We start from the raw sequence: 17,941 nt of genomic DNA, 5'->3' as shown, positions 1-17,941 counted from the left end.
ATCATGCTGTAAATTTCATCATCGAAAAAGTGTTCAAATATGTTTACTGCAGAGGAGTCTTTCAATGTAGCTTTCATATCATTCTCAGCTTGTAAAAAATCCTGTTCGGCTGTTTGAAGATTATATTTAGGGTCAGTTTTGATCCATTTAGTTTCAAGTTTTTGTGGTTTTTCAATTTTTGCTTTTTTTTTCTCAGGGAGTAGACGTGCCAATGGTAAGTTATCTTCTTCCTCGCTTTCGTCATCTTCATTTGTCTGTATTTCTACATAACCAGCAATATCTTCTAAGATAGGGATTCCAGTTTCTTCCTTGTTAAATACTTCCTCATCGGTTAGCTCATCAACATCGGGTGGCAACGCTAGTATGTCCGCATCTATTTGCTCTGAGTACAGGTACTGCACTGCATCTTCTACATTTTTAAATATATTAGGTTTGCTCATTTTTATATCTGAAATTAAAAAAAAATCTTACAGAAAAACATTTTTTTATATCTAATATAAGTTATAAGTATTTTTTAGAAATTAAATTTAAAAAAATCTCTGTTTATCCCAGCGATCTATTTATAGATCACCATAAAAATCGGTATTATAAAAAGTAAAACAAAATAGAAACATGCAACAATAACCATTTAGCTACATTTATTGAACCCCTCCTAATAGAAATATAATACATAATTTAACTTACCTTAACAATTTTTAAAGCTATCTCAAAATATAATAGTCGATGCACTTGATAAAAAAAATGTCTCCAACGAAGGTCCAATAAAATAAACAATTTCGGTCGTACAATGAAGTAAGGCATTAAATAGGACCGATTTACAATCAAAGTAACGATATTGGTGGTAGGCGCGGCTTAAAATTCACCAGACGCATTTTGAACACCTGTTTGATGTTGTGATCTATAAATAGATCGCTGGGCGCTAACGGGTTAATCATTATTTTAAGGCAATGAAAAACTGTTGACCAGTGAATGAATGAACCTATAATAATACCCCAAAAACCAAACTGCGAGTCAAGGTACAGTTAATAGTTCCTAAACAAATGCAGTTTAACACGCAAACACTAGATTCCAACTAGAACATTACGAACCACCTATGCCAAATATTTCTCATCTGTTTTAACTCAAAAACAAATAATAATTTCGAATTTCTTTAGTTTTAGACTATTCTTTGTTAACTTTGTGAATAAATGTTTTGACAATGGTGCTTAAATATTTTATTTGGATACGGTCATGGGCCCCTTGCTTTTTTTATTGTATATCAATGATATGGTGGAGATAGTGCGGGAGTGTAATGTGGTGTTGTTTGCGGACGATACAATGTTATATGTGGTGGGTAAAGATATTCGTCAACTGCAACAGGTCATGAACGTTGAACTCAATAACTTATTCACCTGGCTTTATAGTAATAAACTAAAAGTTTAAATGCAAGTAAATCCAAGTTTTGTATATTTGGCACGAGATCTAGTTCTATAGACATAGGCAATGTACAGATTTCTGTGAATGGGGAAAGTATTTTATATGACAAAGAAATTAAATATTTGGGAACAATTTTCGATGCCAATCTGAATTTCCATGCTCATGCAGATTATTTGATGAGAAAATTTTCAAAAAAAGTTGGATTTATTACAAGAATTGGAAAAAATTTGTCAATGCACACCCCATTAAAACATTACAACGCAATTGCTCTTCCTCATTTACAGTTCTGTTCAACATTATTGTTTAACTTGCCACAGTATAGAATTGACCAACTGGAAAGAATTCAAAATAGAGCTATGAGACTGATTCTAAATTGTAATCGTTACACGCCTATTGTCTCTATGTTCGGTGTCCTAGATATGTTGTCTGTAGATCAAAGAATTATGTATAACGTCTATTTTTTGGAGATATACATAGCTATAATACGACAAATCGTATATACTTCATACTGGTTGACAGATGTAATACAACCCAAATGCATAATTCAGTTCTACACAAAGGTCTAATTCTATTTAACAACTTGCCTACTAACATCAAAAATTGTATTACTTTGAATCAATTCAAGAGGGCTCTTGAGAGAATTTATCATGAATAAGTAATATTGTGTTTGTTATGTAATCTAAGTATGTAGTTTATTAAGTTTTATTATAGTGTGCAATTGTTTCCGCTCCAATCATCACCTTGGTTGTGAGTTTATCTATTGACTGGGTATTTCTGGATCAACCGGGATACTGGTTCCAGCTTCTTGGACTACCGAAGCGTTTTTAAGTGTTACACGGGGGGACCAAGCTCCAAATATGTCATCGGCTGGTTGCAACCGACTCGATCAACCTGAGTCGACATTATTTTTATTATTATAAGGCAAGGCAACAACAATTAACTGTGCTTTTAATAAGTGGGACAAGGAAATAATGTTTAGGTTAAGTCTAGTTTTAATTTATGGTCTACCTCTGACAGGATATTTCTGGAACCGGGATGCTGTTTCTGGATCACCGAGATCATCCATGGACTAACCGGAGTGTCCTGATAGAGTTATGGCCAACTTTTACTTTTACTTTGTTTTTAATTTATGTTTTTATTGAATGTAGCTTTTTTGCTAAATAAAGATATTATTATTGCTTTGTTTCCTTTATTTATTAAATAGACATCCCATTATAACATTATAGTAAGATTTTTTTTTCAATTCTAAAGTTTACTATAAATCAGTTTTAAATTGACTTAACCTTATAAGTTAAAAGGACCTATATCACAGTATATATTTAAAAATCTTATTAATGGATTATTGCAGGCATAATTTATAGCATGAAAATTTATATGTAAAAGTTCAAAAGATCGTGTATATTGTCAAATATTGAATTTTATTTTACTTATAAATTTAGGACGATGAATAAAGTTATTTAATAATTTATAAATGGATACAGAATCAAACTGAATTCGTCTGTTTTAAAGTGTTATTAGATTTAATCTGTCCCAAATTACTTTTTCTCTGTTTGCAGCATGCATTTCATAACCACAATACCTAAGAAACTTATTCTGAACTTTCTCGATGGAATTAACATACTGATCAGACGAATATGGAAGACCAGGGCCCTATAACACAAACACTACAATTGTTACAAGTTTACAAGTTACAATTAATTTACCGTACCTACAAGTCGTGATGAATTCAGTAACACATCAGAAACAACTACAATTGTAATTTTTTTACAATTGTAGGACTACGCGTACATATGTATAACAGACTTGTTAAAACGAGTTTAAGCTGTTTAGGATTAAAAGTTATGGGTTGTTTGCTAGTTTGTTCGTTCGTATAAGCGATACGGTGAGAAGGCTGATTTCGGTTAGTAAAAATGTCGTCTAAACAAATTATTTTCGAAAGAAAAATGCAGTTTTTGACAAAAATTAAAGAAAACTAGGAAATTCTATTTGGTGCTTTCTCAGATAGACTTAAAAAGCAAGACAAAGTCGAGAAATGGAAGGAAATAGCCCAAGTAGCCCAAAGTATATGCTTAGTTTCAGTAGAGAAGGATTGGACCTACGTAAGAGATACTGTCTGGCAGAATTTGAAGAAATCTGCAATGGTGAGTCTTTCGTTATTGAGCAACATAATACAGTAATTGATTAACATAATTTATTTACAAATAATTTTGACATTAGGTACTAAACCCATTATAGATAAAATATACACAATGACATAATATACTATTTCGCATTTTAGCTTAAAATAGACAACGCGAAAAAAACAGGGACTGGTGGGAAAGGCATGTTAACGAAAATAGATAAGATGATTTTGGATATTGTTGGAAAGAAATCTCCAATTATTTGTGGACTTGGAGTCTCTGAGTCGTTCGAGGTAGCCCATACTTAACAGAAACGCCTGTACCAAATGAAACTATCCACTCAAGCGGACATGAATGTGGACCATCTACTTCAAGGAAAGCCAGTATATCATTCGTTATTATCAACTCGTATAGACTAGTATATGGGTTTTATGTGTCTTTTGAAATAAAAAGTACAGCAAAATGCAAAATTTTATAACAAATCCATTGCCAATCCATCCATCTATCCATTTCTAATTTCCACTTTTCAATTGTAGGAAAGAGAAAAGTTGTCGAAAGCACGGGTGAAAGTGACGATAAAAATGAAAAGCTGAAACTACAAATTGAACATATAAAATTACAAAACTATAAAACCAAGCTGGAAATATTAAAATTAGAAAAGGACCTCGGGTTATCGTTTTCTGAATTTACCTCGCAGTTCCAAAACAACTTCCAATCAGAAAACGGCAAGACCTATTTATCTTTATAATAATTTATCTAGTACCTATAGCTTAGATATAGTTTAAATCCTTCGTTAATAAAAGTTGTTAATAAATGAAATAAATATTTTCGTCTTTATTTTGTAGATATGTATATTTTTGAACTTTAGTATAGAAATGAAACACGTTTTTAATAAATTTTAGAGCACCCTATATACATATTTTACTACTAGAGTCTGTTGTTTCTGTTAAAATAATTAATCAGTTCGCCTATCTAGCTTGCGCTCCAACAGGGGGATTGTCATCGAGATGTTCATAATTTTTTTCATTGTCTGATAACTCTTCACCATCGTCTACCATGAAATCATCCGCGTCCCCATCACCTTTTGAAATGTTGCATAAAGTGGCGCAGCATTTGAAAACATTTGCAGCAAAAACAGGACTTACGCGTAGGTAGTTCAAACAAGGAAATTTTTCTTTTAAAATCCCAAACGCATTTTCTATTACTCTTCTTGTTCATTTGTGAGCTCTGTTGAAATCCTGTTGGGTTTGATTTAGTGGATTTTCATATGTTGGTGGAATCAACCATTGTTTTAGCGGATAAGCTGAGTCTCCCAGAATCACCGAATTAGGATGGGGTCTCCAACCATTTTCCTTTCTTCGAAATAAATTACTGTTACGAAGCACTCTTGCGTCATTAACGCTACCGGGCCAGTTAGCACTAACATAATAAAATTTTAGGTCAGGACCACAAACAGCCATGCAATTAATTGAATGTTTACCATGGCGATCTACAAAGGCTGGCTCGTCTATAGTCGGGGCATCTATATTTATCAGTGTTTCATCGACAGCACCACATACTTCGGGAAAACCGGCGATGCCATGAAATCTTTGAATAATATCCAATGTATTATGTGGCCATGACACGATTTCGTCAAATTTTATATCATTTACCGCATTAACAGTGTCATATACGCATCGGCACACAGTCATTTTTGAAACTCCATGCATATCACAAACGCCATGATACTGACCTCCATTTCCTAGCCAATGTAGAGCAATTAATATCTTCTGCTGTGGAGTCAATCCATACCACCGAATTGTGTTATTATTTAGCGCGGCTCCAATATTCCAAACAAGTCTTTGACATTGCTGAACTCGCCATCGCTAAGAAAATAAGTCTGTTCTTATGTTGAATCGGTATTCCCTGTGGGGGGCACCTTCATTGTCACTTTCCGAGTCACTTGACCACATACCGAGAACGAAAACTAATGTTCACAGTGAGAAAGTTGATATTAAAATACTGCGTTTACCGAATTTACCCACTGATATAAATGGGTAGAACATTATTTACAATTGTGGGAAATACTTTAACACAAATATACAAGTGCTGAAGTTGTGTTACAAAATACGTCTACATATGTAAAAAATCTTCTGTAATTACTAGAGCCGCATAAGTAATTACAAGATTGTTCTGTTACGGAAAAATTACAAGTGTAGAAAATATTTTTACAATTGTATAACTTGTAGTGGTTGTGTTACAGGGCCCAGACCAACCCTCTATATTCGAGTTCAGAACATACAAGAGTACAATAGACAGCTTTCCTTATATCAATGGAAAACTCATTACAATTTTTCAATGTTAAAAAACCAAGAAGTTCTTACACCTTTCAAAAGTTCCATAACCTGACAATATTGTTTTGCAATATACATGTCAGCGATAGATTTTATACATCTATACAACCTTAAGTCGTCTTTCTTCGATCCTTTAAAAAACTCGACATCCATTGTATGGCTTCCCCAGTAAATCCTAAGTTGTGAAGTTTTGCAGGAAAAATGTAGAAGGCTTTGGAGAAGTCAGTGTAGATTGAGTCTACTTGTTTCTTTCTCTCCAGAGACTCCAACAGGTTCACCTCATATACTGCCAAGTTAGCAATCGTTGATCTTCCAGGTGCAAACCCATGTTGTAACGCAGACAATATTCTTGGAGATACAACGATAATTTTTCACATTATTTTTGTGATCAGTTTTAAAAATAGGTGTTACAAAGCCTCTTTCCATCTAGTAGGGAAGATACATGAGATGAGCAGAAATAAATTAAAAATAAATACAAGGGTTTTAGAATGACTGAGCAACGTTTACATGCCATTTTTACACATTTAGTAAGGCTTTCGATAAGTGTTGCTCTCTTTTTACAATATTGTCCCGCTAATTGTTTGGCTTCCAATATCAATAGATATTATATTAATTTAGATTTGTCTGTTTTAAAAATTTGGCTCAGAAGTAATTATGAATAACATAAAATGTATATTTTTATACGAGAATAAATAAATAATTTCAATGATACTATAAATCCTATATCTGAATCACTAGAAATAACATGTTAATCTGTCTAGTAAATCTCTATGTGAACAATTTTAAAATGCTTTTATAATTAAATATAATAAAACCCAAACAGTTTTTTAAACAACGTTTAATAAATGCTCAGAATATTTAATATTAATAACGCCCATATAAAAATATAATATTCAACTATTGCATCAGGACTAGTTGCTTTTTACAAATTGCATAAGCACTCTACAAGTTGTTATGAATGCGAGGCTTTATGTTGTGATAAGCCTTAATAATGTCACAACATGTAGGTACTCTATAAATATTGTATAAAAATACATAAATTTTGATTAATTGCCTACCTAAAACGTATCAATCTAAATGTATCATACTCAGGCACTTATTACTTTGTCTTCACATTACTGGTCCTTAAATTAAAACGTAACAAACATTTTGCACCGCCGAGTCAAAACCTACAATAATCATTTTGTGCCACAACCTAAAAATCCATAATAAATTGGTACAAAATGTCCGACAGATCCTATAAACTATCCAGTAATATCCTCCAAATTCGCCACAGCCGTGATAATCTTGCAGTATATTTTAATACCCCTTAAAAACAGGTCCTTGTTCAGATATTCGTCGTGGTCGTGTAACAAAATCGGCGTGTTGATTATTGGAGAAAATCCGATTGCGGGAATACCCGTGTCACGCACGAACCGACTGTCGGTACCGCCGGGGAATATTTGGGGTTTTAGTTTGAGTCCACTAAAAAGAAAACATTTACTATTGTTAAACTTATTAGTAATAATAAATTATCTTTATTTATTCATATATTTTGTTAGGAAGTAATTATGTATCTTTGCACAATTTATTGGTTTAGTTTTCTTATTGCATAGTCAAGAAAAATAGGTATTCAAACGTTTGAATAGCTTTATTTAGGTTAATGACTATGATTATTGTGCCCTTGTTTATATTTTATTAAAGCATGCAGAGTTTATCATATAATTCTAAGGATGCTGGAGACTGTTATATATACTTGATGGACGAAAATTGAAGCACCTCTTTACATGCCTATTAATTAGATAATAAAACAGATTTTATGTCATTGATACATTTACTTGACTCTATATATTTACTTGTTTTTAATACGGTACCAGGTCCAAATTTAGAAACATTTATGTCTCCTTTTGAGGTTATATATCGCCAGAGCAGGTCTTTTTATTAGAATTCCTTTGAACTTTTTTCTTATTGTGTTGTTGACCTAATTCAAAAAGAACATCATTGTGTGTTAAAGTAGTCTGTGATCATATTATTTGAGCAAAACATTCAACATACTTTCTGAAATATAGAGGATGACCCACATAAGATAAGCCTATACCTTTTCTCAGGATTTACAGGATCAAAATTAGGACTTTTATATTGTATTATTGTACTGGCAGTGGAGTTAATATGTCAATGGGTAACTAAAAATGCTTCGGTCATCGTATTATATCGAATTATCGTAGTGTTGTAATCATGGGATTTTAATGTTTGTGTAGATTCAATTTTAGTCCCATCCTCATGCATCTTAATATGCCATAAACCTGCAGGATTAATCATTTTTAAATAAATTTAGTGGAGGATGACCGAAGCATTTTTAATTACCCATTAATTATTTTAATTTAGGAACTCCGAAAAGCAATGGCTGTGACACTTTTTCAGTGGGAACAAATATTATATCTTAAATTTTCAACATTTAGGGTAAGTTTATGAGATATTAGCCAAGAAGACTTAAGTCATGTTTTATATTTTCTTTTATAAAAGAAAGAGTAAGGATATTTCCTTGGATTTTAGATTTGACAGTTATCAAATGGGGTTGTAGATGACAGCAAAATATTTTTCTAAACTGGGCCCATAAATATTTAAATATGAAATGCCGTGTCTGTTTTACAGGGTTAATATCAAGGGTCTCTTTTAGATATATTGAACATCCTCCCTTCATTTATTCTCTTTTTATAAAAGCTGCATTAAAACCGTATAAACCGTAATATTGTTGCTCATACATATATCCACACTAAACTCTGCGAATAATACCTCAACTTCAGTAAGTTTATTTTTTAGTGAGCTAGAGTTCATACAGAGAATGTTTATATAATAACTTATGATTATGTTTATATAGAATAACTTATTTTGTTTTTATACATTTGAGCCATTATGGAGGGAGAGAATAAATATTTCATGTATGTAGTAACTTGTTTTCAATATTTAGCATGAAATGTCATTATTGTTATTTCAATATTTTTTCATAATGCGTGTCATTTTTTAGTTCTACCAGAGGGAAACAAATTGATATAATTAAATACCATTAGGCATATATTATGTTTTTACTAATCTTGGCAGACAAAATATAAAATATGTTGATTTTTTAATACAAAATAGCGGTATTGTAAGCAATTTGATATTTTTACACAATCGATATCACTTAGAATAAAAATTGAAAAAGTTTTACTCAAAAGGCAAGAGAAAACATTGTAGGCTTTTATCAAAATGTAGATATAAAAAAATTAGTTTGATAATAATGTTAAAATGATTTTTTTTGAAAAGAATATGTGGTAAATTACTCATAAAATGCATACATTTTAACATATCGCAAAAATCCTACGATCATCACAAGATAATATGATTGAGCCAAGCTACGGTTAAAATCTGAAATTATTTAAAAATTGAACCACTGGAAAATTCGGTTTGAAGGAAAAATCGAAGGTGTATGTACTGAAATCGTAAAGTAGTTTTTACATAGGATATATTAAAATGATATATGAAAATTCAACAGGAGAGCAATGTATAATTGGTAATAATACAGGGAATAATAGAGCATTTAAGCGGACGAAGAAAATGGCCAAGAAAACAATAATTACAGGGTAGGGTTACCCTTAAAATTATTAAAAGGGGTGAAACCAATAATATTATTAGGTCAAAGTCATTATTATACACAAATTAAGTTATAAAATAGTAGCAATATTAGTCTACGTTCCTCCAAATTACCATCATTCTTCCATTGATTAATAATAAATGGAATTTTTTGTCAACTTGGACATTATATGATGAATTAGTAAATAGAAAATATAATTAAATTATTGTATAACTTTTACAATGAATATATCTAAACCCATTCTAAGCCAATGTATAATATTTTGTCTGCCTGAATTTAAGTTGTTTTCCAATCACTTTTAATTGAATTCTTACTTAATCCTGTGATTTGTCTATAAATACTTTTTTGAAATCAATAAGAAAATAATAGTACTAAAAGTCAAACAACATTCAGATACTCTTTAGTAAACTCAAACATAAATCAACCCATTACCGCTCGCGTTGCAAATTTTAACCCAAAGACACAAATATAGAGCACACAGATACACAATTTTTACCAGCGTATTCATAAGCATGTACGCACAAAAAAAAACATTCCATTATAAAAAAAATAGAAGTAAAAACTTACAGTTTATCAGTAGCTTCCTTAAAAGCCAACCAAAATGGGTTGGAACTATCTAACTTAGTGGCAGCCACCGGTGGTTCCTTTTGTTCCCATTCAATCCATACATCGCTGCCTGCTTCGCTACACCACTGTTTCACTTGCTTTTCCCATTGCGTATTGTCCACAGTCACCGCAATACGACAATCTATAGTAATCACCATTTCTGGTGGGACTACATTGGATTGAACACCACCCTAAAACATTATGTGAGAAATATGATTGAATTTTGAAGATTTTTAATGGATTTACTTGGATTTGTGTTAAGTTGACAGTAGTGACGTCTCCGAGAGTTAAATTGGGGTTGTCGGCGAGTTTTTTCACTTGCTGCTTTCTAAATTCGAAAAATTTGTTTAGGATGTAGGAGACTTTTTCGCCAGCAGTATCTTTTAGCAGCAAAGATCCATGTCCGGGAGTACCAGGGCAATGAATTATTAAGTCTAAATGAATTAGTAATTATCATCTTCAATAGGGAAAATGTTACCAGACTTACGCCAAATGTTTCTTTCTCCGTAAAATAGGGCAAAGGTGTCATCTTCACTGGCCATACCCTCGTCCAGAGCAAAACCAACATTTAATTTTTTAAATTCCTCTGTGTGTACGAATTTTTTCATACCGTCTACCCCACCAATTTCTTCATCTAAAATAAATAATTGTCATGATTACTTTACACTAGACTTTGAAACTAGTTTTACCTGGGACAAAAGATATATGTAAGGTTCTTTTTAAAGTAACCCCTTCAAGTTTTAGTCTTCTAATAGCTTCAAGGTATTGAATGCCAACACATTTCATATCTTGGGTGCCTCTTGCATAAATGTCGCCCTTTTCGTCTACATGAGCACTGAATGGTTTGTAAGTCCAGCTTTCCTATAAAAAAACAGACATCATATTTAGATGCAGACCGTCAAATTGTCACATAGGTGCACGGGATACTGCAGGGAAAACTTAAAGTCTATGGATTTAGAAGTTCTACATTTCGTGGTATGTTAATGCATAATATATTTATTTATGCTTATAAATGGTTTACTCATTGAGTTTTAATGTTGATCTGAAGATGCTACTTTCGTTAGCGGAACACTCCTCAAGGTTGCTCGACGGTGCTTGGCCCTGTATTATTTACAATTTATGTAAATGGTTTATTTGGGATAATTAAAGAGGAGCAGGGACAGATTTATTGTGTTGCACTGATTGTTACAGGAAAGACTTTACTTGAAACAAAAATAAAAGCCGAAACTGCACTTAAACATATAAAAGCCTGGTTTGATCATCAATGTCTAACGCTGAAGGCCAGAAAGTCAGTTTTCCTAAACTTTTCAGCTGGCAAGACTAGTTACAAGGTTAAAAGTTCAAACCAAGTCACAAAGTTAACAGTTCATCACTATGAATGCCAAGATACTGCTCAGTGCCAATGCCAACTTGAAATTATTTCTGTTGATGAATGCAAGTACCTTGGAGTGATACCGGACTCTAACCTAAAATGGCAGGCACATGTTCAGTATACATCACATTAATTTACAAGTTTTATCAGTTGCGCAAGTTTATGATGTTAAAAACTCTAAAAATGGTTATACTTTTGGTTATATATTCTGCTACTGTTGAGTCTACACTTAACTATTGCATCTTGGCATGGGGGGCTTCTTGTCAATATGTGTTAGAGCCATTGATTATTACTCAAAAATACTTACTAAAAATCATTCATAATAAAAATAAGATGTACTCTTCAATCCAATTATTTAAAGATGCAGAAGTGTTAACAGTAAACCAGATTTATATTAAGTCTATACTTGCAAGGCGGCACGTAAACATGGCAGTAGTCCCAAATGCAAGACTTACAACATGTCAAAGAAGCCTATTATATACAGTGCCAAAGATTTTTAATATATTACCAAATGAACTAAAAATTGCTCCTTACAAAAAAAAATAAATTAAACAATTAGTTGATTGTTAATAATAATATTGTATTTAATATATAAACATATTTATTGGTAGTTCTATTGTATTATAATAAAATTATCAAAGTGATACATATTGTGAAAAAAAAATTATATGTAGTATATAGGTTATTAAAATTTGTTATATTGTAAAAAATAGATATATATTAAAGTAATTAGATACCCTTATACAAACACAGAGCTATGCTCCATTGTATATAATATATATTTGGTTTAAGATGTATTATTTTAATGAATAAGTCATATTATAAATTAAAGGCATTATATGAATTTAAGGGTATTTTGCCCGCTAGTACTTCTCAAGGATAAAATTGGAGGATCTCAAGGATGTAATTATATGTATGACTATTGGTGTAAATATGATTAGATAAAATAAAAATTTGCATTGCTTTGCTACGTGCGTCTATCATTTAGAGTCAAATGTAACACCCAATTCCCCAATTTCAAACAAAGCGATCAATATTGAACCATTTACGAAATGTTCATTTTAAATTATATTTGATACACTCAAACATTTCTTTAGATTTAACTCCAAATCATTATCAATGGATGATATTAAACTAATACTATTCAAGTTCCGCTGAACTAATGGACTATCATTTTGACTTGATTATTTTATACAGTTTAACATTATTAGCAAATGCCAGATACTGTAAATATTTTAGTCTTTCCCTAAGGTAACTTATAGAAAGATTACCAAGTAGTGGTCCGACGTGCAACCCTTGCGCTGTTCAAAAATTGCAACAGAATTTAAGCAAACCCCTTTAAAGTCCAATTATTCTAAGTTACTGATTAGATGCTCATAACGAACCCTATGAAATGTCTTGAAAGTCGCTGAAAAGACTATTAATCTGCTCCGATCACTCAAAGGCATCCAGCAAATAGAAATGGCTAAATGAATAAATTAGTGACTGTAGACCCTTAATTTTTGTGTATGTGTGCCACAAAATTCTAAATCAGAGTTAAAGTTTCTAAAAAAGAAAAATCAGTGGTGATTTAACATACGGGCTTTCATAAACATCTAGTAGAGTTTTTAGGTTTAGTAGAGTACTTAGAAAAACCCCAATTTTTAGAGTTCAATGGGTTCAGATCATCTATCTACATTGCTTCAAGTCATGCCCTCCAGGGGAGCAATCTTGCTCAATTTTTGTTTTTCATTTTTATTAATGATATATCCATAACTATTGGCAGTAAGTTTATACTCTTTGCAATGACATGAAGGTTTTTCGCCTTATTAAGAATTGTCATGACTACACGCCTAAGACATCAATTTCTGTGCTCAAAGGTAAGATTACCAAGATATCAACTTAAGATACCACACTTCTAAATTATGACCCTGTTTGTGATCTAGGGTCTTTGTTGTTATAGGCCTTACTTTTAATGCTCATATAGATCAAAAGATCATCTTTAATGACCCTAGGTTCCAATAAAAGATCAACAGAACTATTTTCTAATACTCCAAGCAGAACAATTTGGGTAAATCCCTAGTAAAATCACGCCTACATGATGCATCTTTATTATGGTATCCTATTCAGTGTATTTTAACAGTCTTGAGTCAGTTGAATGAAAATTCTATAAGTTAGTTCAAGGATGGATGGTCTATATGGATTCATTCAGCAGTTATTGCTTTCAGGGTTTAATGAAAAGTCTCTTCATCCATCTGCAATGTTGGGTTGGGTTGGAGAAGTTTTTATTTAAAATATGCAACAATCACATTTCAAATGTTTTTTAAGACAGAATAAGATAATCAGTTATTTAAGCATTTAATGAACTATCAACTTAAATTAGTTTCATATTGTATCAGTTAGTGAAATTGATCTTGTTATTTGTCACATTACTAAATTTATTGTATTATCAATGTTTAATATTATATAAATATCAATATTTATTAATATATCAACAGTTCAATACTTGTCTTATTATTAGAATTTATTCCTCTTGGATAATAAAACTTTTAATTTTAATATGCCATAAAAGTTCATGCACATTTTTAATTCTGTTGAGTTGAGTCAAAATTATTTATATCTATAAGATCATAGTTTTGAAAATGCTAATAAATATCCTCACTTTTATTACATACAATCAATAAGTAAGATGATTTTTCAACTATTTTAATGTAAAAGCGGGAATAACCAAAAACATATGTTTGTTTTAAAATACAGTAATTAGAAATCAGTTAAAACTATACTGAAAAGTACATATAATTTAGAGGATAGTAAAAACTGAATTGAGTCCACATCCTGTCTATGTCCTTTGAGAATTATTTCTGAGATAAAATCCAAACTTATAGCCTATATGAAAAACAATATTTTTTACTTGTTTTAGATAATTGATTCATCTCCCTTTTTGAACAAAGTTGATAAACAAATCTGTAAATGTCACATTATATGCCTGGACTGTGAATTACAAAAGATACAAGGCTCAAAAACATCCTGTTGTCAATTGTCAACTATTTTCCAGTCTAAAGGTGCTTACAGTTTTTTATATTTCTTATATTTTTATATTGCAATGTTCTCTGTACATTTAAAAAACTTTAATTCTTTTATGCTAGAAAAAAGAAATACTTCACAACTATCCACTCAGAAATCATTTTTATATAAATATACAGTGAGGGACAAAAGTATTGGCACACCATAATTTTATAAAGTAATTTATTAATGTTTACTATATCTAACTATCTAACTAAAAACATATAAAAGATTTAGTACAATAATAATAATAATGCAAAATAAAACAGATTTCCTAAGCATAACGAGAGCATAACAAAAAAATAGAAATTACATTCTATTTAAAATGGACATAACTATTGGCACACCAAATAAAAATAAAATTTAATCCCAGTTCTAATATTTTGTAGGACCTCCTTTTTTTTTATAATATGAGTAAGTCTCCTTTTCATTGAATGGACCAGCTTTTGCGTCTAGAAAGGCTCAAAACTATTCCATTCTTGCAGCAAAACACGTTTAAGCTCTTCCTTACTGGAAATATGGTGTTTCCTTATTCATTTTCCTAGCTCACTCCAAAGATTTTCGATCGGGATGACATCTGGAGATTGAGGAGGTGTATTTAAAGTATGAGGGACATTAAACGCAATCCACTGCTTGACTATATAGGCTGTATGTTTCGGATCGTTGTCCTGTTGAAAGTAATAATCATTTGCCAAATTAAGTTTTTCCGCACTAGCTCTTAAGTTTTTTTTTAGAATATTTAAATATACATTTTTGTCAATAATACCATCTATAAAAACCAGATTTTCTACCCCTCCCGATGACATACAGCCCCACACTAGTACACTACCACCACCATGTTTCCCAGTCTTAGGCAGATTTTGTGCATCTAGTTCACAATTGGGCTTCCTCCAAACAGTTCCAACTTTCCCATCTGAATGAAAAATGTTGAATTTACTTTCATCAGAGAATATTACTTTGTCCCAAAATATATTATCTTGATGAAAGTGTGCATTCGCAAATTCAAGATGCTTCTTTTGGTTAACCTTATTAATAAATGGTTTATTCTGAGCTACTCTGGCACTATATCCAGCCCTATGAAGAACTCTTCGTACTTTTTTCAGCTCACGTTGATGCTATCTTCTTCTGTCAATATAGCCGCAATTTCAGAAGCGCTAAGCGTTTCAAACCTTTTTAAGACACTATGCTCAGTAAATAGACTTTTCTTCACAATTTGGGCAATCGCTGAATACGATTTACCCTATTTTCGCTGCTGTACAATTATTTTTCGCTCTGATTCCGTCGTTTCTTGGCCTTTGCGACCCATATTTGCAATGTATGCACTTAAAATAAGCACTAAACCTAAAGAAATATTTTACTTCATATAAATATTCTGTTAAAGAATGTAAAAAAACTGCTTCTCACATACAAGGCACCTATTTTCAACCACTTTGTAAACATGAGTGCCAATACTTTTGTCCATGGGATTTTTGATTTGAGAATTTTAATATGGGTTCTTTTGTAAAACCTTTATTTATTAAATTTGTATTAAATATTAAGAAATGAATGCTCTTGGGTATACACTTTAAATTAGAAAATATTTAAATGTAATAGGTCTAGTAGCTTAAGAGGACAGATACGAATTTTAATAAAAATCAATATGTCCCAATACTTTTGTCCCTCATTGTACCTGCCATCTGTTTAATTGCCACTATTAAAAATTTCTATATTATGCCATTAAAAATCTATAATCACCTGCCCACTGAAAGTTACTAAAATCTGAAAATCCTTTAGTGGAATTGCTAGAATTGTTTTGCAAAAACCCAATTTATAATTCAGATGAATTTTCCTCAATCAATTTTGCATAGAAGACCATATTTACTTCTTAATAGCAAGTAATAATTATAACATGTTTTACTGGTGTGTCTTGTATATATTTTCTTTGTGTATAGGCTAAAGCATTTTAATCTGTATGTAATTAATTTGTAAATTTATATTTTACTTGACTTGTTTGTGAACTTATTTATATTAGTTTTTTTATGCTTATTGAGCCTTTTTAGTATTTTAGATGAGACATAAATAAATAAAATCAATACTATTCTTAAGCTATGGAATAGTGGTCTTCGATTTATTAAAATTAGGCTTGGTCTAATTAGACCATAGGAGTCTAAAAATGTTATATGCATAGTAATAATGCACTCAAAGTAGAATGTATGTCAACTTGTAATTCTTACCTCGAAAACAGGTACTACATCCATATGACTGTTCAAAAGGATGCTGGGCAGTTTTGGATCTTGGCCAACCCATGTTATTATTACTATTGGCTTGCCTGTGACTATAGTGACTATTTTAATCGGAAGTCCTAGGCCCTCTGCTTGTGATTGTAAGAATTTTACACAAGGTTCTAAAAGGATGACAAATTTAAAGTGAATAATATGTGAATGGATTTCAATATATTATAAATAATTTCAAGATTGTATGCTGAACTCGATAATTCTATACTTTGAAAAATTTAGTAATCAGAATTTATAAGAAAATATAACTGAATAAAGATTTTATCTTTAAAATTTAATAGGACCTCTTCTTATGACTTATGTAACCTTAAACTAAAATCAATAAACTCTAAACAAATTATGCATATATAATTAAATTATTATAACTTGTGACTCACCATAGTTCACATTAGGATGGACACTGGGAATCTGCAAATATTCCCTAAAATTATTAACAGCCTGGGCGTCCAAAGCTGCTCCCTGGTCAGCTGATATTGGCATTTTCGGATATTTTATAGGGTCAGCGCCCGCGACTAACTAAACAGAAAAATTGGAATAATGAAAATCGATTTTTGAGTGCCCCATTTCTGGTGGAAAGAAATGTTTTTAATTGATTTTTTAAACACCCTTTTGAAAATTTAATATTGATACGCCAATGGGAGTAAAGTCAAAATCAGCTGTTTAATGTCACTGTCAATTTGTTTATGCGCTGATGCCACATTGTAAGTCGATCGATTAGTTATACATATAAGGTCATCCTAAATATATTATTTAAATTATAAAAATTGCTATATTTGATATGTTAATTCAAATTTCGTCTTTAATAAATTGAGCAATTGTAAATTAATTCATAAAAATCGTATAAATGTAAAGAAATTTTCTTAGGACAGGTGAAGAGGGTTGCCTAAGAACAGACCAACGTTTTGCCGCCTTTTTTAAAAAAAGCACAATGCTGTCGCTCAACTTACTAAATCTTGACAAAACGCAGATTTCACACCACACCTAAATAAATAAATTTAGCTAAAAATAAAAAATAAATTTAACTACCTTACAGATTAAAAATAGATGGGACACTGATGAAACTGATGAGCGTAATTTCAGCGTTATATTTATCGGGTTTATAAAAGAGGACTGAATAGGATGTCTCTTATTTTCTCATTAAATACGGTTAACGTGTACCCTCCCACAAC

At 31.3% G+C, this 17,941-nt stretch overlaps 1 protein-coding gene across 3 annotated transcripts in view; it reads right to left on the bottom strand.

The window, feature by feature from the left end:
• The window catches only part of LOC126742497 (aminoacylase-1-like), a 20,610-nt gene extending 2,669 nt beyond the window's left edge, over positions 1-17,941 (bottom strand). The window contains exons 1-8 of one of the 3 annotated variants that reach the window (XM_050449139.1): positions 17,799-17,941; positions 17,150-17,288; positions 16,713-16,882; positions 10,775-10,946; positions 10,573-10,719; positions 10,332-10,519; positions 10,047-10,276; positions 6,819-7,333 (exon numbers count right to left, since the gene is read on the bottom strand). In XM_050449139.1, the coding sequence (XP_050305096.1) occupies positions 7,114-7,333; positions 10,047-10,276; positions 10,332-10,519; positions 10,573-10,719; positions 10,775-10,946; positions 16,713-16,882; positions 17,150-17,252 (1,230 nt within the window). In that variant the 5' untranslated portion in view covers positions 17,253-17,288; positions 17,799-17,941 and the 3' untranslated portion in view covers positions 6,819-7,113. Of the gene's footprint in view, positions 1-6,818; positions 7,334-10,046; positions 10,277-10,331; positions 10,520-10,572; positions 10,720-10,774; positions 10,947-16,712; positions 16,883-17,149; positions 17,395-17,798 lie in introns of those variants that run through there. The other 2 variants (XM_050449138.1, XM_050449140.1) reach the window with 2 other exon arrangements.

This window comes from Anthonomus grandis, chromosome 11 (genome assembly GCF_022605725.1).
Source record: "Anthonomus grandis grandis chromosome 11, icAntGran1.3, whole genome shotgun sequence".
Classification (NCBI taxonomy): Eukaryota; Metazoa; Arthropoda; class Insecta; order Coleoptera; family Curculionidae; genus Anthonomus; species Anthonomus grandis.
This window is presented reverse-complemented; position numbering and strand designations above follow the sequence as displayed.